The sequence below is a fragment of the Lemur catta genome, chromosome 11 (genome assembly GCF_020740605.2).
Source record: "Lemur catta isolate mLemCat1 chromosome 11, mLemCat1.pri, whole genome shotgun sequence".
Taxonomy (NCBI): Eukaryota; Metazoa; Chordata; class Mammalia; order Primates; family Lemuridae; genus Lemur; species Lemur catta.
Genome location: NC_059138.1, coordinates 17,922,058 through 17,945,678, shown reverse-complemented (window position 1 = coordinate 17,945,678; position 23,621 = coordinate 17,922,058). Strand labels below are relative to the sequence as shown.

General features: G+C 51.4%; 1 protein-coding gene across 2 annotated transcripts in view; it reads right to left on the bottom strand.

Annotated features, from left to right (window-relative positions):
* Nucleotides 1-23,621, bottom strand: part of PLXNA4 (plexin A4) — a 345,855-nt gene that overhangs the window by 308,021 nt on the left and 14,213 nt on the right. For both annotated transcript variants that reach the window (XM_045564697.1, XM_045564696.1), the window contains exon 2: nt 20,431-20,613. In XM_045564697.1, the coding sequence (XP_045420653.1) occupies nt 20,431-20,613 (183 nt within the window). The remainder of the gene's footprint in view (nt 1-20,430; nt 20,614-23,621) is intronic.

Here is a 23,621-nt window from a genome sequence, read left to right as displayed (position 1 = left end):
GCCAGCAAGTTGGAACCACTCAGCTCAGCTTCTCCGCCCTGGAGAAGGACAAGCTGGAAGCCACCAGCCAGCCAGGCAGGGAGGGGTCCCTCATCATTGCTTGGCTACAAAACACCTTAGGGCAAAAAGAGAGCAAGAGAGCGGGCCAGCTTCAGTCAAAGGGATGAATACGAAAGGGAGGTAATGCCTGACGTTTCCGGAAGGCTGCGGGTCTCGGGTAGGTGTCATGGGTGACTACACTCTGCTCAGCCTGAGTCCAGCAGGGCACGATGGGGACAAGCAGGCGCTCTGGAGCCAGACCCTGCATTCAAGTCCCGCCTCTACAGCCTTAATCATGTGGCCTTGGATTAGCTGTTTCACTCTCTGGACCTGGGTTTCCTAAGCGTCCTTAGCCATAGTAAGCGTGTCTACTTTGTAGGGCCGTTCTGAGGATGGAGTGAATTAATAGGTGCAAGCCCCCCAGAGCAGCGCCCACACCCAGCAAGCAGTAAGCGTTGGCCGGAGCAGTCCTGGATGAATCCACCCAGCGTGAGCCCCGCCAGGGTCAGCCCTGCTAGCAGGGGAGCAGCATGGGCTGGGCAGGTGGAGCTCCCACAGGGGCACAGGGACGTAGGTGAACAGCACCTTCTCTGTATGTAACCCCCTCCCTGGGGCATCCTCTCCACTTCCATCTCTTCATCTTTTCCTTTCTCTTATTTCTCCATTTTCCTCCTTTTTAAGTTCTTTAAACATTTTCTAGGTTCTCCCTCTGTGCTCTTTTAGTAGATTTATAGAGCCATTTGTCAGGAAGCCTCAATAATGCATGACCATAGACGCAGTTGCCTGTTCACAGGTGCCTGGGCTTCCGGGGGGGGGGGGTGCAGCAGGAGACTCCTGTTGGGGAAGTCACCTGTGTGGAATGTTTTCTAGTGTCCTGGAGACACTCCCACTGTCACCACCCCTTAGCTGGCCCTTGTGATCATTGGCCACTCCCTAAACAGCCCTGTCAGGGAAACTGCCCTCATGGAAAAGCCGCAGGACAGCCTGAGATGCCCTGGGCAGGAAGGGGGTCGAGGGCCACACGCCCTGGTGCTGCTGTCTCCTGATACATCATGTCCCAAAACAAGAGAAGGAGCTCCTTGGCCCACCGCCTTGGGGTCACCCCACTGCTCTGCAGAGCAGCTGGTCGTGAGGCCACAAGAGGGGTAAGGGTTATTGACCAACAATGGGGAGGGCGTGGGGTTGCCTTGATTTTCCAGAGCTGAATCAGTCACGGTCTCTTGTCCCCGAGGTGATCCATTAGGCAAGAGCTCAGGGATCTGCCTGAGGCCATGGGCCAGAGGTATTTGCTGTCCCGTACAGGGGACATGTGAAAGACCCTGGCCATGTTACTGTCCTGCTTCAGACAACTTGGCCCACCCAGCCTAGGCTCCAAAAACTAGTGCACTCACCACGGACTTCCTAGAAAGTTTGCTTTTCTGGTCTCCAGTACACAGTGGGGAAACCAGCACACAGACAGCGCAAAGTCACTGCCCAAGGTCAAAAAATTGAAAGATGGTGAACCCAGGGACCCAACCCCCCTGCGCATTCCCACGATGGCCCAAGAGATCATTTCCATTGGTCCTGCGGGAGGAAATTGTTTCAGAGTCAATCCAATACTTCAAACAACCTCACGATTCAGGATGGCGACGTCCAAGTGGTGGAATATACCATCCCTGGGTGACAGCCCTGCTGAGAAATCCAGCTTCTTGATCCCCACTGGCTCACTTTGGAATGCCAACATGCTCCAAATCTCTCAAATCTGATGAAACAACTGTCCCTTCCGACACCATCAGAGGTAAGAGCACATTGCTCGACACACTCGTACACACATGTGCACACAGCTCTAACAGGTGTGTCCCCTGGCCAGTCCTGTGGCTGAGTAAGAAGAGACCCTCCTGGTCCTTATGTCTCTGGAAAAAGTGGCACAAAACTCAGCAGTCTGTATCCACCACGCCTAAGATAAGCCTCAACTAATTACAACAGAGACAGAAAAATGTTTATGTTCAAACTGTCAAGGCTTTAAGTGACTGAGACACATGCACATACACACACAAGTATTATTGAAAAAATATAATTCATATTTAGAATACATAATTTAGAAATATCTCCATTTATCATTTTGTAATTGATGTTTATACATATGCCACACATATGCTACACAAATAATTTTTCCTAATAGTGTTACTAGCTTGCACACTCAATCCCAGTCAGCTCTGAAGGAAAAAACATCATCTCAGCAATCCTAAGAGCTGAGGTCAAAGGGGGAAGTCTTGGCCTTACAGTGAAAAAGGCAAAAGTGCAAGCAACGCTTCTAATGTCCCTTTCCAGACTATGGCTGTGGCTCTGTGACTTCTCTCCCTGCTCCTTTAGAAACGGGAGCAGAATGAGATGAGAAGAAAAGAGAGCAATGCTTTGGAGTAAGTCACCAAACACAGCACACAGGTCCTCCTCAGCTTTCCCAGGCACAGCCCCTACACACGCACATGCACACAATATTTATGCACATGCTGCTACACACACGTCTGAAGAGAAAAGGATTATGTAACACCTCAGCTGTTCATTTTCGCAGGCCCAGCTGAAGTGGAGATCAGTCCTGTGAGTACAGAAGCCCAGGGTGAGAGTCCAAGGATGTTATCAGGATGGGGGGAAAGGCCCCCTCTCTCTGAAGCTGGGAGCATGGGCCGGGCAACACTTAGAAGCTTCCAGCTTGGGGGCCTAGCCGAGATGTGAATACCAAGTACCTCCTCTCTGGAGCCTCAATCTCCACATACGCCCCACATTATAACCCCTGCAGAATTGCATATTTCATAGGAAAACCAAATTAAGCTCTGAAATGCACACAGACCAAAAAATCCAAAAAACAAAGAAACTATTTTAGGTCCATAAAGGGAGTGGCAGCACAATGTAATGCAAGGACTCGGGTTTTGAAGTCTGTGCGTGGAGACGTGCCTTACCTCCCAGGATCTAAGTCATTTATGGGTAAAATTGGAGAAAAAGACTCCCCTTGCAGGGTTGCTGTGCGAGCCCTGGACTGTGCCCGTGTAAGGTATTGGCAGCACCAGGCCCAGCATGGAGCAGTTGCTCACTGCTTCCTCGTTTTCCGTCCATTCTCTTCCCCCGCCCCCACCCCGGCCCTGACCGGTTAAACGTGATTTCTGAACAGATGTGGTCCTCGTTCCAACACACCTTGGGTGGTTTCTCAACATGTTAGTCCATTCTAACTTGCTTTTTCTACCTAAAATCTCCAAGGATAGAAAGACCCTTTTATCCCTCATTTCGTCATCTCACAATGCCTAAAATCATATCTTGCTCCATGGTACATGTTAAGAGAGGATGGCAGTGGTGCCAGGAAATCACAGGAAGAAAACAAACACACAAACACGACCTTAGCCAATCATGGTTTCCCTTGACCAGTAAATAACCAAGGTCAGTGGTGACTCCCATTAGGGGAGGGGACATCGTTTACAGCTGTCACACCTGGCCCTGCATGCTGACGGGTTCTGCCTAGATCTTCTCACTGGGTTTCAGTAGTTGTTGCACATGCCAGAGCTACCAAGACTTTTGGCCTTGTCAAATTAAGACACAGATGACCTTTCCAAAAGTTTTTATATCAAAAGCTCCTCCAAAACCAAGGGAAAGCAGCCCTGTCTATAATGAAACCCCAAATACAGTCAAGGGCACCGAGAAGTTTACAGAGGGACCCCTATCCATCAATGTCCAAGAAGGAGAACTGACATTGTCTTGACCAGTGCAGCCCACTGAGCTCAGCCATATGAGGGACTGTCCTCATCCCATCTGGCTTGGATTGGAAGACCTGAAAAACTCCAGTTGGGAACATGGCAAAGTGTAGTGGGATTTCTAGCCTTTGTAAAATCTTCCTCATCTTCTCTTTGGATGTGGACCTTCCATTGGCCCTATCTGGTCCTAAAATGCCACCCACCCCCAAAATTCCAACCCCCAGCAATTCTGCAGATGTTTTAGAGGAACCTCTGTTTGTGGCAGGCAGAATCATGCCCCGCTCCAAGCTGTCCCTGCCCTCATCCTCAGAACCTATGAATATGTTACCTAATGTGGCAAAAGGGACTTTGCAGGTGTCATGAGTTAAGAACCATGAGCTGGGGAGAGAATCCTGGATTACCCAGAGGGGCCCACTCTCATCACATGAATCCTTAAAAGCAGAGGATTTTGCCCAGCTGTGGTCAGAGGGAGACATGACTACGGAAGAAAGGTCAGAGAGATGCAGCGTTGCTGGCTTTGAAGAGGGAGGAAGAGAACCATAGTCATGAAATAGGGGTGGCTTCTAAAAGCTGGAACGGACAGGAAATAGATTCTCCCCTAGAACCTCCAGAAAGGGATGAACCTCTGGACAAGAATGAAGCCCTGCAAACACCTTGGTCTTAGCTCAGTGAGACCCACGCCAGACTTTGACCTCTGGAGCTCTGGGACAGGAAACCTGTGTTGTGTTAAGTCAGAGAGCTGGTGGTGATGTGTGAGAGCAGCAGTAGGAGACTGATACACTGCCAGTTCCTGGCGAGGTGTGTGTCTGCCCTCAGCCCTCCATGGCTTGACTTCTCTGAAGGTGCTGCTGGCTGAGTCCTCCCGGGGGGCAGCTCTGCCTCGCCTGTTACTCCCGTGGGTGCCGCGGCCAGGGCTCCCTGCCAGCCCTTGGCCAGAATAGCAGCAGCTTCTCCCTTCCTCTCTCCAGTGTCAAATGGCCCTGGTGCCTTAGAGGGACTCCCAATCCCGTTTCTAATTCCTGTGACCCTTCGAGGTCCAAACTCACGTGTCGGCATGACAGACCACAGTGCCTGGGAGGGTGAGGAGGGAAGGAGGCTCCAGTCTCCAGCTTCACCCACTCCCCCAGACGTGGACTTGCAAGACAGACCACCTTGCCTTCAACGCCAAATGACCGTAGGCACAAGGACACGCAAGGAAGCGGCGAGCCGTTTCTTACCGGAGCCAGGCACACTCCCTAACCTGTTTGTTTTGGGTTTTTCTCAGAATTTTTAAATACGTTGAATGTGCTTTGTTGAACTGCCAAAAAGAGGACATACCTGCAGCATGTCATAAACGGTTTGATCAAACCAGCAAAAGCCAAAACCACTCTTCTGAAAGAGAATTTCTTGGAACTTGGGTTCGGCAGAAAATACTGTGGACACGTTGCTCCATCACCTTCTATAAGTGTCAGACGCTGGGACATCTGAGGCCTCCCTGACCTTTCTTCCTCTTCAAGTTCACTGTATTTTCCTGCACGCTGCTTTTTGATTAGGAAACTAAAAAGTTTTTCTCTGATACTTTTTTCCATATCCTTGTATATTTTTTTAGGGGCCTGGACAGGTCTTTCAGCAGCAAATCCAGATCTTGCCCCACTCGGAAATGTTTCCGTTGCTGGATCTTGCTTGTCTCCCGGTGTGCCCTGGTCAAACCATCGCATTTGCCGGCTCCCCCACAATCATCTTAACTCTGTCTTAGGGCACAAAAGCCAGTCTTCAAAACAGGGAACCTGGGAGCCGAAAGGAGAGAGGCGAGAACTGTGGGAGGAAGGAGGGGGCCCCTCCACAGACAGCAGCCGGGGCGAGGGCAGCACACCGGACACGTGCCCAGCTCAGTCCCTCCCCAGCCTGCGGGGGCCCTGGAGCCCAGTTCCGGGCTGTCAGCAGAGACATATTTAGCACCGATGATCTCATCTTGCAGAACAGCCCCAGGGCTCAGGGAAACATCGCTCACTGCGACCAGTTGGCCCCATAATGTAGGTGGAAGGCACAGGGGCCCTCCCTCAGCGCACCAAAGAGGGGCCCCAAGACCACGAGGTGCAGGTGCAGGTGACGGCCAGGTCAGGGGCATTGCCAGACAGCTTTCCCAGGATCCCCAAGACCCCAGGCACAGATACCTGAAGCTTCAAGGCATGCCTAGTTTGAGATGAATGGCCAACCACACCAGGCATTCTCAGTGTGGAGCTGTGGCTTCTGTCCCTGTGAATCCCCCCTCATGCCCACACCAGGACATGACAGAGTATCTACAAATGCAGCAGCAGGCAGAAGGTGGGGGAGGGGGAGGGCGCATTCCCTCCGCTGTTGACTTCCAATAAGACCGAGGCCCTACAAAGGGGAGTGAGGGTCCCTTGTTCCTCGCTGTGAATCGGTGGCAGAAAAGGATGAGAACTCGTCACCAAGCACACACCCCCTATCTCGCCACTCATTCAAGCTGTCTCTCCCTAGCTCTGATGTTGGTTTTCTGGCTTTCTTAGCTGGAGACTTTTGCTGGGCAGTTCCCCTGAGGGTTTTCAGTGTGTTTCACGGTCAGATTCCCTCTCATGCTCCTGGAGCACAGAGGCCACAAGGGCTCCCCCAATGCTGCCCAAAAGCAGTCTCAGGAGGGCGGTGGCGGGCGGGTCCTCCACTGGGCGAAGACCCCACCCTCCTGCTTCTGTAGCCAATGGACAGTGCCCCACGAGCCTTCCTGACCGAGGAAGGCATGAAAATAACTAAGAAAAATGAACTTGACACCTCTCGAGAAGAAGGAAATACACTTCTAAACGTCAAATAAACATAGCTACTTCCAGCAGGCAGGACCCACAGAAGACAGTGGTCCGTATCACATTGCTAAAGTTGATGGATGGTGACGGTGAATAAATGCTATCATATAAAAAAGGCCAGGTTTATATCCAAGCACACCTGGCCACCCCCATGTCAGTTTTAGTCATATTAGAGAAGATTTGCTCCCCGAGAACAAAGGATGGGAGGCTGAAAAATTCCGTACTGGGAAGTGTCAAGGGATCATAATGAGAGACTGTCAGAGAAATCAAAATGTACTGAGAATTTGGGGTGACCACCAAAATAAAATCTGTCCCTCCAAAGACAGCATGAACATTATTGCGTTTAAAGGAAGGAAAGTTCTGCAAACAACTTAGAGCAGAACTGACAGCATCTCTTCAAGTGAAGACTTTAGAGAGAGCTGCAAGGAGAAATGGCAAGAGACAGGACAGGGACGGACACCTAGAAGCAGGCATTAGAGCTGCACAGCAGCACCCAAAGGGTAGAGGCAGGGTTATCTGTGGGAGTGAAGAATCCGTACAGGGGTCGGGCCCACAGCCCTGGGCCAAGGTCAGATCACACACACGTGTGCACACACACCACCTGCAGCACCGGGGCATTTCGGGAGGAAACAAAATTAGTTCAGATTGTGAACCATTCATCCTGCAGAGACAACATGATTTTTTTTTTCTGCTGTTCTTTTAATTAAAAGTGAGCTCATAAATCAAAGACCTTGTTTCCAGGCTGCAGGAGGTGGTAGGAGGGAACCTGAGCTTTGCAGAGCTGAGTGTGCCCTGCCTGTCCCGCTTCCCTCACCCAGGTGGCTCACCCCAGTTACAGCACCTCACACGTAGCAGGGGCTCAGTGAGCGGCCGAGGGAGGCTCTGATGAATTATATCTCACCATCTTCACTGGGCTCCCTGAAGTTCTTCCAAAGAGATCTTGAGTGCACACGCACATACACGCAAGCACACACATGCATGCGTGCACACACAATTAAATCCCACTAGGACTGGTTAGTGCATCTATTAGGAGCATCTGATGTTTCCCCTGGAGAGCCCCCTCTGGGGACTTTCTACCCTCTGCATTTTACCCTGCCTGGGTTCACACAGCTATTCACACCCATGAAGTCTGGTGATTCTTTTTAGAAGTTTAGTAAACAAAGAAAGTCATATGGATCCTCACCATCTTCTTAATTTTTAATAGTTTTTTTCCTCCTAGTGTCTCAAAGAATGCCCCACAGATGTGAAATCCTATTGCCTTCGGCTCATTCCTAAGAGAGATGGAGGGCACCTATGTTAATACATTCATCGCTCAGTAGGTGGATACTTGTGGATAAACACTGTGTCCAAAGTCAGGAGTGCAGCCATCAACAAGGCTGAGGTTTCCCTGCCGGCAGTGCCAACATTTTAGGCAACGCCCAGGTAACACCTGAGAGGCCTGGACAGTCCCAGGCAGACACTTGGGCATGAAGATGGCCAGGGTGCCACGAGCAGACGTGGGAGGCAGCAGGGTGGCACTCGGTGACTCCCCTGGCTCCTCCTCGCCTTCCCTGGGCTTGCTAGATGGTTGCCATGACCACTGGAGGAAGCATATTGTGTTCCCACTTTCAAGCTGCTCCTCCCCTGAGCATCTGAAAGCTCTTTGTATACCCACACTTAAATGCCTTCATCCTTTTGGGGGAAATAAGGACAAAGGAAGGGGACCCAATAGAGGAGAAGGAATGTCAGAGAGAGAAGTGAACTTCATTTCAGTTTCCTGTCACGGGCGGGCCGCTCTATCACTGTGTCCTCCCCGACCCCCAGCCCCCAACCCCACTGCTTCCTTCTGCTCCTGCCCCTGGATAGATCAAGAATCCAGACAAAAGCAAAGGTCGAGGAAGGAACAAAGGTCCCCTTTCCACTGTCCCCAGACCCAAGTCCCTCAAAAGGAATCAAATTTAAAGCAGAGAGATTAAATTATCACTAAGCTAATTATGGGAATCACACTCAGGCTGGCTGCCAGGAAGCGAGGTCACCAAGCAAGAGGCATTAAAATTAAAATTAAAGGCAGATGCAAGAAGCACTTAAAAAAGCAACTGGGAGACTCATTACCCCCACAGCCGGAGGAGAAGGAAACCACTCTGGTGGCTGAGGCCCTGTCCATCTGGGCGTTAGGCAGAGCATTTGACAGCTAAATAGCTCCACTCTGTCATCATCTGGAAGCCAAAGTGGGCGAGTCAGAGGTAAACTGATTAGAGGGTGTGCTGCTAATTTCCCAGACAGAACATGAGGGAGGCAGATGCTCCAACCAAGAGGGTGACCAGCTCCGGGCTTCAATGCTGAGAAGGGTGTGCTGGCCCCTAAGCGAGCATACATGGGTGCACGTCACCATGCCTGGGTGAACACAGGTATGTGTGTGAATCAGGTACATGTGCATGTTTATGACTACAAATGTGTGTGGGGAGGGGGCACACAGCCATGCACACATGGGTATATCCCTTATCTACCTGAAAATACAAGGTGAAGAGCTTGGAGAAGATCAGAGAGCCCTCCTAGCATAATTGCAACCAGGCAACTCCTTACCAGCCTTCTGTGACTGCCAAGGCCCTCCCAATTGCTGCCGCTAGCTCAACCATGAAAATGCACATCATGTTGCCCAGTTACGGATGATTGATGTTTCCTCACGCACCATCGATGCCACGCAAGTTTAAGACGTGTTGGCCAAAAACTTGGCCATCTACAAAATGACTTTGAGAGCTCAAAATCAATTTTTCTTCAAACTGATCTGCATGATGGCTTCCTCCACAGAGGATTCCATCTCTGCCATTCTCTTGCCTTTTCTAGAGGGGAGCAGGCTAGCTGGGAACCCAGTGAGGAGGGCTGGAGCTAGGCTTGAGTCAGCAGCCAGCCTGGGGTTCCTTGCCCAGAGGAATGGAGTTCAAAGGGCAATGTCCTGCCCGTGTCCAGAGTGAACTTTTGGAACTCATGGTAGGCACAGTGGGTTCAGAGGAAAAGTGGGGGAATCTTTGGAGGTTAAATTACTTAAGGAAAATTAGTTTGGAAAGTTCTATTTAATTGTAGGTAAAAGAAATGATTCAATAAATTTGGATAATTAAATTATGCAAGAGACATCTGCTGAGCACAATCTAATCATTGCATTTAGTAGGAAAGTGCCCTCACTCTGAAGGAAAACTAAATTCAGGGAGATACAAAACACCCAGAGCCTGACCAATGGAAGATAATGAACAACTCCAATTTCAGTTTTAGGAGAAAAATGTAAATCACAAAAGAAAAAAAAAAACGCTGAGAGAGGATTTAGTTTAAAAAAATAATCTCCAACATTGTGTCTAAGGTTGATGATATAGAATTAGCCACATCCTATCTTTTTTGCACATTTTCCCTAACATTAAACAAGAAGAGACCATGAGCTCTTAAGAAACACCTAGAACACCTAGCACATTACAGACGACCGGGAATATGTTTCTTGACGGGATGCTGATGTTCACAATAATCATCCTTATGGCAAACTGTATTGACAAATTATGGAAAAATATTCCTTTCCCTTCTCTCCCACTCCCCCCACCCCCACACACGCAGGCCCCTTCCCATCGTGGGGCTGCAGTTCCCACACCATTCACTCTGGCTGGGCCAGTGAAATGGGAGTGGCAGTCCCATGTGCCATCACCAAGCCACACGGCTCACAGCCACAGCACAGCTCTGCCATGTCTCTTTTCCTTAGGCCATGAGAGGGGCATGTCCCAGCCTCTGACCCAGATTAACGATGGGGAGCAGAGCTGCTGCCGACCCAGCCTGTACATGAACATGGACTGGAAATAACCTTTGTTGTTGCAAGCCACTCAAACTTGGGGCTATTTGTTACCGCAATATAACTTAGCCTAAGATAGCTGATACACATACATACAAACACACGCACCCACACAGGCACTATAAGACCCTAAACCCAGTGGTCAATCTTCAAATACATTTTTTATTAAGCACGTGTTACCTTCAGGGCAGTACTGTGGGGTACCTGACGTTTAATTGGGAAAAGGTTTAGACACGCTAGGGAAAAAAGATCCAGCTATATTAATAAACAGTATTTTCTCTGGGAAGAAAATGAACAAATTCATTTCAGAAAAAGATCTCAACTACGGTGTTGAAATCTTCTATTGCCTATGATTTCTGGGTAATCAAGATGTGGCCAAATAAAACTCAAATTGATAAAAAGGATACATTATAAGGCCATTAATTTTATTAAGTGAAAAGGACTTTTCATTTTAGAAAAAGATCCATTGGCTTCCTCCAATGAATCTACATTTCCTACCTAAAAGCCCGTGACTCTTCATTAGACCAAGAACCACAGCCCAGCTGGGGCAAGGAAGCAGCCAGTCCTCCACAAAGATTAAATATTCTATGCATGCTAAACTGATATACTTAAACTTTGGCTATATAATTACATACAACTTTTAAAAAAATCTGTTTACCCATCATGAGAAAAACATGTAGTACAAGAATCCTGTTTCTGGCAGAAAATCATGAATAAATCCTACGCTGTGTAGGGGAAGGAAGAACTAAAGGAACAGGGCTGAATTATCACGGGAGGAAATGCTGGTAAGTGAGCAGAAAGACCAAGGTCAACAATTCATTGACTTACAGAGTGGACTGAAGATACCTAGCTATCTTCGTTGTTATCAAAAACCACAATGTGCATACGATGCCCACATGATTTTTAGGTATAATCCTGCCAGGAGGCTGAGAAAGCAATTTGCATCTAAGTCTCCCTTGGGGAATACCTGGGACACAGTAGGATTTGGTTTAAGTTTTGGATGCAGTGATGAAAGCGAGTCATCAGGTGGCTTCAGCATCACTCTGGACTCTGAAGTCCGTCTGTCTGAGGGCACCTCCAGCACCAGCATGCTCACATCCGGGTGGGGAGATGTGAGTGGTTAGGCAGAAAGACAACACATCTCTCTCCCTTCCAACCTCCTTGCCTCCAAAGCCTCAGGAGCCTTCGGCAGGAGAGGATGAACCTTCTCGAAAGGGACTCAAAAAAATTCCCAGCAGAAAAACTGGGACCAGGGCAGGCATTGGGGATGCTGGAAGTTTCAGTAGCCAGAGGGCAGCCTAGGGGGTGGGGGAAACACTTCTCATAGACCCAGTCCTTGGCGAGTCCTTCCTAAGCCGACTCATATGGGCACCAACAGGACAGAGCAGGTCGGCAAAACAGCCCTGGGTCCCCACCCAGCTATGCCGTAACACAGGCTGTGAGGAACATGGTCTTCCACCCTCCGCCTTGGCAAGCCTCAGGCTCACACTGAGCAACGGGACATGGCACTGGGCATCTAGGGGTGGCCTGGGGGGGACAGTGTTGCTCTTTACAGTTCTTCTGGATTCTTTTAAAAGGACATTTGACTATCTAAGGGACTATGCAAGCACATCTCTGACGTGCAGTCTCCTTAAGCTCCCATCCAATCACACTGTTCCCTCAGGTCCCCAAACCTATAAAGAAACCGTGGAGCCTGCGCTGCCTCAGGCCTTCCCGACCCCACAGTCAACCTAGCAGCATGGTGGGAAGTTAAAAGCACAATGCAGGAAGGGAAGAGCCAGAGCTGAGGGTGAAAGTGAGGAAAATGGGTAAAGGATCCAGAGAAGAGTTGCAAGGTGGGTTCCAAGGGTTTGGCATTTAGAGAGGAAAGGAAGACTGGGAGCGCCAGAGGGGCGGGCACTCCTGACAACCAGGAGTCAGGAGGAGATGGCAGGATTAGGCCTCTGCCCCAGAGGGCCTGCAGCACAGTTGTGGCCTCTCACTGAGTGGAAGCAGCCACCTTCCCACGAGAAAAGACGGGGACCCGGGTGACCTGCACCATGAAAAATAATCCAGAGCCCAGGCTGCTGGGAGAGAGAATTCTAGTGAGAAACCCAAAGACAAAGAAAGGCCCCAGCCTGTCCTCGGTGGCAGGTCACTGGTAAGTGGAAAACCTCCGCCCTCCCCACGGCCACCTCCCACTCTGCTGCGATCCGAGCTCGGCATAATTGCTCCTTGAGAGGAAAATTGCCCGTTGGGGGAGGCTGGTGATGCCGAGCAGCCGCGGAGGTGGGAGTCCCGTTGTTTCTCAGGGGGAGCCTCTTCCGTGGCATTTAAATTTAGCCGGGGCCCTTGAGGACTCAACACAAAGGCCGGAAGGCCACGGCCGCAGCGTCGGGGCTGAAGGGCTGAGCTGGGACCTGTGTCCTCAGTGTGTCGCGGCCCCTTACACGTGGCAGGGCTGCGGGCATGGGGCCTCGGAAGGGTGGGTGAGACAAGTTCAGTTTTGTTTTTCTTGACTGTAAGGCTGAGCAGATTGGAGCTGCTTTAGGAAGAGGAATCTGTCATACCTTATGGGATGCATTAAAGAGGGGAGTGCTAGAGACAGGACGATCTGTTACAACCACCCCAGCATGAACCTCAAGGCCCTGACCCAGGGTGGGGACAGAGGGGACGAAGGAAGGTTCTGGCCCACAGGCACCTGGCGAGGCACCACAGCTTGGGTGGCCACCGCCTCTCACAGTCGTGGAGGTGACTTACCCCGCAGCCCGAGAGCAAGGCCTCTGGTAGAGTCTGTGATGCTACTACTGTAAAGGAGTCCGCCTTAGATTAGGTCGTGCGACCTCTGGGGGGTCGGGCCCTTCCTCGTGGGTGGAATGGAGGCTGTAATGTTTAGTCCAGAGGGACATGTTGAACATTACATATGGTAATCAGTGTATGTAATGATGTGCCTGCGACACCCAGAACAACGCCTGGTTCTACAAAGTGTCAAAACATCCCCTCTTCTGCCAGCTGCAATCACTAGGAAAATGACCCCTTCCTAAGGCCATAGGTGCCTCCCGCAGAGGCTGCGGTCAGGAGGCGCAGGTTCTCCCTGCCGCACACGTAGACTTCTCGGCGGTGACGGATTCCTCATCTGAATCGCTCTCGACCACGTCAAGCACCACCCTCCACCTCGATTAGCGGAGCCCTGGCAGGGCCTGCCTGACTCCCGGCCCCCTAGGTGAGCAAGGCTCCTCCCCGCGGTGCTGGGGTGTGGCAGCTGCTTTCCCTCCTCCCGGATTCTCTAACGTGTCTGCACAGTCGGAGCCTCAGAAGCCGAAGACAGGACGCTGTGCTTGGCCGCTGTTCCCCACCAAGGTGGTGCCCTTTTCCATGCCACTAAAAGTGAACTTGAAGTTGAAAAGCCCTGGCTCGATGGCCCAGAAACAAAGCCCTCGTGTGGCCGGCGGCCTCTACGGGCCTCCAAAGGCGCCCCCGTCCTGGCATTCACGCCCTTGTAGAGCCCTGCCCGGAGTGTGAGCTGGACCGAGTGCTGCCTCCTAACACACAGAACACAGCAAAGGGGTGGGTGTCACCTCTGAAATCAGGTTCCCAAAGACGATGGCTTTCATCTTGCTCACCCCTCTTGTCTCTCTGCCCCCTCAGCTCTCAGAGAAGCCAGCTGCCAGGCTGTACTGTTGTGGCAGTGGCCCTCACAGAGGGGCCCACGTGGCAGAGAGCTGATACTGCCACTGAGGACCGAGGCTTGCCCACAGCCGGGGGAGGACCCCTGGAGGTGGATGCCACATTCTGGGCTGAGGCTGGGGAGGACTGCAGCCCTGGCCCACACCTTCATTGTGGCCTGCGAGCATCCTAAGCCAGAGGACCCAGCTCAGCCATGCCCAGATTCCTGACCCACGGAAACCGTATGATAACAAACGTTCTACGCCTCTATGTTTGGGGGAGTTTGTTAGGTAGCAATGGGTCACTGATACGCCTGTGTCCTCTGGGCCAGGACAGAAGGTATGGAGTGAACGTGGAACACTTGACAGAGCTCTTTTAAAAGTCATCAGGGAGGCTTTCATGAGAAGCCAAAGCTGCTGGAGAAGGCACCATGACATCACCAAGAGGCAAGCCCGGTGGCCGCATCCACAGGAAGTCCCCTAAGAACAAGCAAGGACTCTAAGCAGACTCCCAATCAGAAGTCAGTCCGACTGCCATGACCTTCCCATCGACGTGGCTGAGGAAGTCTCAGCAATCACAGCAACGAAGACCTTCCCTGGCTCCGTCCTCACATTGAGACTCTATTCTCCTCCCATCCAGCGTCCGGCAGGTGCGAGCCCAGCAGCGAGGGAACCGTGTGCAGCTGGGGGCCACTTCCCCTTCTGTGTCTGCCTCCGCCCTCTCCTCTGTACCTCATGTCTTTCCTCCTTTGCCATCTTTGTTGTCTTGGTTACATGGCCAGACTCCTGATATGCTGCTAGTTTTCATTTTAATGATATGTTCTTGTAAAGCACAATATTTTACTTCAATTGCATGTGTCACCGGATAAATTCCTCCAGTGTGTCTGACATTTGGTATCAGCTGACTGAATGCGCTCTATGATTTGGGGTGTTTCTGCAGCCCTTTCTTCAATTTTAATGTTTTTGCATTTTAATTTATGATCAGAATCTTTCTACACAAATGTATATATATAATATATATACACACGCACATATGATTCAAAAAAGTGGCACATGTATCAATAAATCTTGAATTGGCAAAGCTCATTTAAAACAATCCCCCTAAATCATGTGCACGAGCAATGATCATTTGGAAAATAGAATGACAAGTGTTCCTGAGCTGCCATTTGCTGGGCTCTCAACGTGTGTTTCAGGAGGAGGATGTGTCAGTGCCAGCTGATGGCTGCAGCAGGAGCTTCGGCAAGAACACCCCCGCGCTTGCTCAGGTCAGCTCTGAGTGACCACCTGAGATGCCCCCAGGGCCATGCAGGCAAGGTGGGTGGGCCCAACGGCAGAGTAGTGAGAAATAGGAAGGGGTATGAAAATAGAGCCAGCAAGGACACACTTAAGTCAAAGGATGGTTGGGCAAGGGCTTAATAGTGTTCTGGAATATAAAATATGTCCAAAAGGACATTGACTAGCATAGTTGCTTTCCTTATCTACTGGGTACAACGTGGGGAAAAAATTTTAAACACAGCAGAAGAGATTGAGAGGAGGTGGGCAGAAGGCCCATGAGAAGTGCACGGGTTGGCACCAGGCAAAACTGGCCTGAAGACTGCAAGGACTAATGACAGAACACCATGTCCCTGTCCCTGGTCAGACGTGAAGTCAGGGGAGGGAGGATGGCCCCGCTGGTACATCTGTGGGCTCTTCTGCCTGGAGCTCCTTCAACTCCAGCCTCCCCTTCCTGGAACCCACAGGTTGAGATCTAGGCAGACTCAATATTTGCAAAACCAGAGGTGGAAAATGCAGAAACAATGCAGCAAAAACAGTGAAACCAAAATGCTTTGATGGTCTTTTCCTATCATGGAAATTGGTCAGCAATGATCCTGCCACGTTTCTTTTCCTTTCTGCTTGTGTTTAACCACATGGGAACCTGTGGCAGCTCAGGTTTGAAAAACGAGCTACCCGACCAAACCCTGTCTCAAATACACTCACCATCTCCCTTCATCACGGATTCCTAGCCAATTCTGGGTTCCAGCACTGTTATCTCTGTTCAATTTCTCGATACTTCCACACATCAGGACAGTTTTATGGGGCATGAATGTATTTTTAGTTAAAGGGGATTCAAATTTCCAGAAGAATTTTAGAAAGAATTCTCAGATACATTTAGGAAGTAGCAAAGCAGGAGCTGGACTCTCTGATCTGATATTGCTTTGCAATTCCAGCACTGCAGACACACACACACACACACACACACACACACACACACACACACACACACAATGTGCGCAGCATCCGTTCCTGAGAAGCAATGCTCAGAACGGCACTTGGTGATCTCCTACCACGCCTTGTGGACCTGTGCAGGGGGCCTGAGGAACACAAGGAAATTAATTTTAAAGCAGGCTCAAGAAAAAAAATTGTGAAGATTAAATTAATCTGCACAACAATTCCCAATAAGAAGGATTTTTGTGTTATCTACTCCTATTAACTTTCCATGCAGACACATACCAAATACCTATGCAGAGAGGCTGATGTGGATTGGTATGTGCACATACACCTGAGTGCATGTCCTGCAACAGGCTAATAGCTGAGCGTTCTGCTTAACCAACATCCACAGAGTGCTCCACCCCTTAGGAGCAAAACACCCAGGAAAGATGCAATCATAAAACAAAAGAAGCAATCACACCTCAAGCAGAAGTTTATGATGTGTTGGTTCACAATGAACATTAGTCTCTCCTGCTAATGTCAGGCAGTAATTCACTGCGGAAAAGCAGCCATAAAAATGATCATTTAGTAAAAGGTAAGCAAGAGGCAGAGACAGAGCGAGAGAAATAATCCCAGCAGAAATATTTAAGCAAAGAAATCATGTCCTTTTGAGAAAACACTGACCCGGTGACCCCAACTTGGGTCAAAGGTTTTAGGTTTGCTTGGCCCTAAAGTGAGTCAAGATTGTATTTGCCTTAAGATTTTTACTTACAGTTAAAATTTTAACAGTCTGCACGTTATTTCTAAGTTCCTAGATACCTCCTGATGACTGTGGAATTTATATGCCACATTTCATAACCACACACGCCTTTAACACTCACATGGGAGAAGGCTGCCAATACCATCCATAACGCACACACATCAGAAAACATAAAAGACATCCAAATTGGTACTTTCATCACCTCCTTTCCCCCTGCCTCATGTCATGTGTGCACTAAAGGAGTGAAATTATGGTCATCAAAGGCAAGGTTGCAAATGATTGGCACCCACAACTTTCAAACAAAACGAAAAATCAGTAATTTTGAGGGTAGCCTCCAGGTAGCTCAGTCTAGCTCCTGGGCCCCTGAAACCCACAGCAAACCCCCTTACTCCCAGCAAACCACTAAGCCCCCTCCCACCCACCCTCACCCCCACTTCAAGTCTCTTGTCATATTGCAAAGAACTCTGAAAGGTCCTGGATACACACAGGAGATTATTACAGGGCTCAGAGAAGTCAACTCTGTAATTATGGCTACAGTATGATTTCCATTATTCTCACACCCCAGTCTCGGGCGCTCACAAAACTTCCAGCCCAATCTTTTGGTCCTCCTGCAGCCCCACAGCTTGTCATGGCTGGGCTTTTGCCCAAATGGTGACTGTGGTCCTGATAACCTCTGGGAACAGCAAGTCAGAGTTATTACAAGGAAAGGGGTGTGGTGCTTCATGAGCAAGGGATGCTCAGGAATTCTATTGTTGAGAAAAAAATAAATAAACGGGCCACTCTTGCTTTTTATTATTTCAAACAACAGACTGGGCCGCCCAGCCTTCCTTTCCCAACGCAGATGGTCCCCCTGGGCTGGCTGTGCTGAGTCTGCAGGAGTGGGGGCTGGGCCAGAGCAACACTATTAAAAGGCTGCCACTCTGAGCCCGTGGAGCAGAAAGTTTGGCCGCCCCAGTGGCCAGGCTTTCCCCAGGGGGACCAAGGCAGCTCATTCCCCCCATGTAGCCCCTCCGCCCTTACCTTTCAAATGCTTATGCCTCACTGGCCCCACTGCTGCTCTGGAAATTAGATGGCCTGTCCCAGGAGGCTGAAACAGACCTGTTCTTATATAAATGCACCAAAGGCAAAGACGGGAAATGCCAGCCAGTAATTATGAAGCCCCGGCCTCCTGGTCAGGTGTTGCCTGTTGCTGCAGCCGGGCTGACTTCTGGGCTCTGCCCCAGGAGGGTCGTCTCTGAGTGCTTTGCATGCCCAGACTGCTGGGCTGTCCTCATCCCACACTCGTGGAGATGTGCCACACCTGGCCTCCCTGGGGACAGCCTTCCACAGATGACAAAGTGCCAGCCACCGTCTGCCTCAACCCACCCTTGGACCAACGGCATGCATCTGCAAGTTGACTGTCTTGGTTTATGATGCAGCCGTGGCCAGGAAACATGTCTTTTTTTTTCCCAAGAGAAAATAACTGTTCTGTTACGTGCATTGAGTTCTCAATGTTGATTTTGCTGACATCATTCACTGTCCAACCAGCTCAGACAATAACAAGGAAAAAAAAAAACCCTACCCAGGGTCTACGCTGTCTTGCCCGCAAGTGAAGGATCTCCTGGCAGCTGGCAGGAAATTCCGTGGGTGGGAGTCTTTTAGGGCAGTGGAGGAAGTTACTTCTCCATCCCACTGAGACTGGGCCCACTGGCGGAGAGCGAAAGTCGCCTACCCTGCCTGGCGTGTACGCCCTCAGTAGCGCCCATTCACCACTGGAGCAGGCAAAGCAGGTCACAGATGTCGCACCTTATGACTTGTACATGGCCAGGCCTTTGGTACTGAGAATTCACTGTTCCAGCAAAGCAAACTCATCGAATCCCAGTGAGGAACTGTGTCATCTGAGGACCCAACGGAATGTCCACAAGGTCCCTGCCTGAAAGTGCATGCACGTCTCTCCTCGGAGTGACCAAGTGCACAGAGGAAGAACCAGGAAGGCTGTGCAGACCAGACGCAGCAGCTGTGTGGGGACAACACGCCCCCACCTCACAGTGTCTTCTCTGGGCGCCCACCAAGCTCAGTTCCGCATGTGAGCAAACATCGCAACAGAGAGTCAAGGCAGCAAGGAAAGGTTCCGTTACGTTTACTATATGCTTCACAGAAAGGCAGGAAACCAGGAAATATAATTCTTAAAGATGTATAGATGATGGTTAAATTATTTTTTAGCTGTGACACTGAAGGCAGAACACTCAAATTAGGCGGTTGCCCCTTGCTGGGCAGTGCCTGGCACACAGCAGGTTGCAGGCATCCTCCTTGCAGAGTGCCAGGCATCTCGCCAGTGCCCCTGCTCTCCAGTTCCAGACATGCCCCCCACTCACACATACCGTGCTCCCCCCTCTCGCCGTCCACACCCTCACATTCCAGACCCACAACCTGCTCCACGGAGATGTCGGATCGCAGAAGGAAATGACATGCTGGGCTCTTACACAGCAGGATGACGGAATAGGCACAGTCCTCTAAACATGCACAGAACATTTCCTCTTGACCGTCCAGAGCTAACACCCAGTACTACAGCCACGGGGAAAGGAGGCAGTAAGGCTGGGTGTGGATCAGGCGGTGCCCCCACACTCAGGCAGAATCACACAAGGTCCAGAGAACTCCAGGAGAGGCCTAAGCAAGGCAAACAGGAGCCCCACATGGGATCGCCAGTGTTCCCTGGAAACGGACTGAAGTGCAATTATTGGCCAGCAGGAAACAAGACCTCTTGCCTATTGTCTTAGAAAAGCTTTTAACCCAATCAAGGAGGGCATGCTCTGGGGCCAGCTCCAACTCATGGAGATGAGAAACCCAAGAATAGAACATTCCTGGATGGATGAATGCTCCCAACACAGAGCCAAGATCACTCTGTGCTCCCAAAGCCAGCCAGCATCTGGAGGAAGGGTCAGGTCCCCAGCACATAGCTCTCTGCCCCACCGTAAGCAGTTCTATGCTCCCACCGCCCCGTGGTGTCCTCACCCCGCAGCTTGGCTCTAAGCCCCATTAGCGACTCTACCAGGCCTGTGCTTTCCTCCATCTGTTCCCTGAATGGATTCCAGATGACGCAGCAGCCAGAAGGGCTGGAGCAAGGAGGGCAGGCATGCCCCTTCCCCCTGCCCACCTTCCCGGACCACCGAGACCTAACAAAGCCTTGGCCTTAGGGCACAAGCCCAAGTTGAACAGAGCACCCAGCCGTTTCCAGCAACCTAGCAGGCTGGGCTGACACCTTTCGTGTGCACACCAGCTCTAGGGAAGAGGCAAATCCTCACACTCACCCAAAACCTCTGCACAGAGGCAGAGAAAGGACAAGGCGATCATCACGACCTCAACAGCCGCACACCTCCCTAGCTCAAACGCGGATCACCGGCCCATAGGCCTACAGTCGGAAGAAAACACGAAATAGTATCCATCCCCGTGGGGACAGACTGTCTTCATGATAACCAGAATGACGGCGACTCGTTCCTACCTTCTTCAGCTTGCCACTTTTGGTGCCCACGAAGGCCAGAGAGTGATTCTTGTAGACGTAGGCGATGACAGAAGTCATGCGGTCCCGGTCCTCGGTGAAGACGGGAATGCCGCGCACCATGTCGGACACTCCCAGGGGGGCGTTCATGTCCAGGCCACAGAAGTTATCATCAATGGTCAAGAGCTGAAAAAGGAAAAACAGAAAAATTAGAAGGGAGCATCAGGGCAATTGGCAGAGATATTAGGTCCAGGAACTATAGAAGTAGAAAAATCCTTAGTGAGGGAACATCTGGTACAAATCCCTCCTTGATCATGTGAAAAACTCAGCGCCAGGGAAACCAGGTGCCCTGTGAATAGTCATCTGGGCAGGCAGCTGCAGGACCACGGCAGAAACACGGATCCCCCGTCCCTTCCCACCGCACTCCCGGCTCCCTGCCCCTCCCCCAAGCCTGCCAGGCGCCATCTTGGTAGCTGGGATGGCCCCTCACTGCCACAGGGGTGGGGGCTCTGGACAGCGCTGCTCAGACAGGAGAGGGATGCGGTCTCCACATCTACATACATACAGTTGTGCAGATACACAGCGAGGACTGGAAAGTGTAGAATGGAGAACTAGTAGCATTCACACATGAATAGCACTATCACGCGGGGGTGTGTACAGACAGTCGGTAGGGGAGGAGGAATGGGAGGTTCAGGATTGAACCCAGAGGTGCACTTCACTACCCCCACCTCAGGCTCCCTATTCCTTTTAGAACACAGCAAGCGGGGGCAGCCCTGGCCTTGTCATGCCTATGCCAGCCTTTCCCAAAGTGTCGTCTGTGGAACCCCAGCCCCCCGAGATGCTCTATACAAAAGGGCTCCTCAGGCAAGGTTCTGGGAGACATGCTAACACCATCTAAGAGGGTCATGATGATTAGTTCCATGAAAGGTCTACAAAGTCTTTTTAAGAAGAAATACGTGTGACTTTATCTCAGCCTTTCCCAAACATGTTATTCCCTAAGCCACTTTGGACGGGAGCAGCTACTAGCATTCCGCAGAGAATATTCTCTAGGTAGCCTGTGAGACACTCCAGGGAGTACAGTTCCAGGAGTCAGGATCCAGCAGGAAAAGCCCTGGGGCCCATTTCCCCCACTGTATATCTGGCTGAATCTCTCCCTTTTTTGCACCAGGCCCCCAGATCCCCCACATGACAGAGGGTCTCAGCCGGGTTCCGTGGCCCTGGGGAGGGGTGAAGCCCTGAGGGCGGCCGGTGGCCAGTGAGGAGCCCTCCGAGCGCTCCACAAGTAGCTTTGGTCTTGCCGGTGCCGGGAACTTACACAGGATTTTTTAGTTTCTGGGAGGAACTGCGTGGCCTCAGAAGAGGTACTCCGTTTTCCTGTGCTTTTACTTTCCACTCTATAAAGACGAGCGAAACAATCCCTGCTTTTTGTGGGCTACCATAAAGCCTGTTGAGCTCACGCCCGTAAACATCGCTGGACTTTTCAGAGAAAGGAGTGAAATAAAATACAAGGTGTCACTTTTTTAAAGGCTTGGAACCAGCCAAAGGAAAAGGCATCTGGAGAACAGCAGGTGAGCCCTCGCCAGCGGGGCCGTGCGAAACCGGCCAGCTCTGAGCCCCCCGGGCCTCGGGGGCTCCTCCCAGGTCCATCCAGGGGAGGCAGCATGCTGAGCGCCCAAAGCCCCTTGCTGACCTCTCCCCGCCTTCCTGCCAGGGTGGCAGCAGTCGGGGTGGAGAGGGGCAGAGCGTGGGCAGCCCCAGCAGGCCACGTGCAGAGCAGATGTCCACCCCACGCCTTGGATAGCCTCCGCCCCTCCTGCGTGGTCTGGTCCAACAGCCCAGCCAACCTCCCCCTAGAAAACCACAGGAGTCAAATTTCAGAGGGAGCTTTTAAGATCCAGTCTGATCTTTATCATTCTTCCCTACAATGAGGAAAAGGAGACAGGTGAGAGGGCAGAAGAGAGGAAGGAAAAATCCAGGCAGAGGGAAGACGATGCCCTTTCCTGCTGGACGTAACTGTGGCAACTGGCCAGGCCTTCGGGGGCAGCTCAGGGTGCTGGGAATCCGCACGGCCCTGCATGTCCTGCTTCTGGCTCACAAGGAGCAGGCATCCCTGACATTCTCAGTCCTGAGCTGCGGTTCAGGGACCTCTGCCATCAGCAAACTTTGTATTTTGCCCATCATGACCCATTTTCCAAGTCAATGAGGCTGAATGATCTTCCCCACTGCACAGGGGGAAACTGAGGCAGGGAGCGAGGCAGTCCAGGTTTCCCAGCCCCCACCCCTGCCACCAACACGTGCCCCATTAACCTGGGGAGACTTCAGGCCTCTTGGCTCCCAGAACTGTGATTCTGAGCGGTCAGGGTTACTGACCATGAGCCTTCCCTTGGCTGAGCAAAACACAAGCAAATCAACAGCCACCTACGAAAAGAGAGTGTGCATTTGGTCAACCACATCATTAAGTTACCAGAAAGTCAGGGACCTGTGAGTCCCTTCCTCTGTGGCACCTCACACAGCAAGAGGCCCAGGTGAGATTTGGGACGATGGCAGCTCTCTCCCAAAGCCTCACTGTGGCTCTGTTTCTCCCTCTGAATGGGCCCCAGGTGCTGAAGGTGAGATTGAGGCCTTTGCCAAGTACAGTGCAGGTGTGCGAGGACGCCGAGATCCGCCAGCCACGGCAGGAGGTGGCCTTACTCTGTGTCTCCCCAAAGCTGGGGGAGGCATTCTTACCGTCGGGGCAGTGGGAAAAAATCACAGACACGGATCCCAATGGCAGCTCAGCTGCTTCCCAGAGGCACAGCTTGCTCCTGCTGTTTTCTGAACCCGACACCCCTCGGCTGTAGAGTAGGAAAGGTAGCAGGAGTGAGCGGAACTGGGAAGCACTTCACCAGCGTAAGATCATCCACGTAGACTTTTTTTAGTGGAAATCCTGCCAGGAAGAGGGGCAGAAGGGCTGCAGGGCGTGCCCCAGCACGCCTGCCGACCACAGCATGGCGCTCAGGTTCAGCGTGCATTGCTGGGTCTGAGCCGCAGCCACGTGGTCATTACGGTACCTGAAGCAGGAGGAGGGAGGGTCCCCAGGGCCCACAGACCCGGGAGGTGGAGGCACAGGGAGCAGATGCCAGGGCTTCCGGGCCCTGGAAGGGAAGGCTAATTGGCGAAACCTTCGACAGGTGAGGGTTGTGCGGATGCCCGAG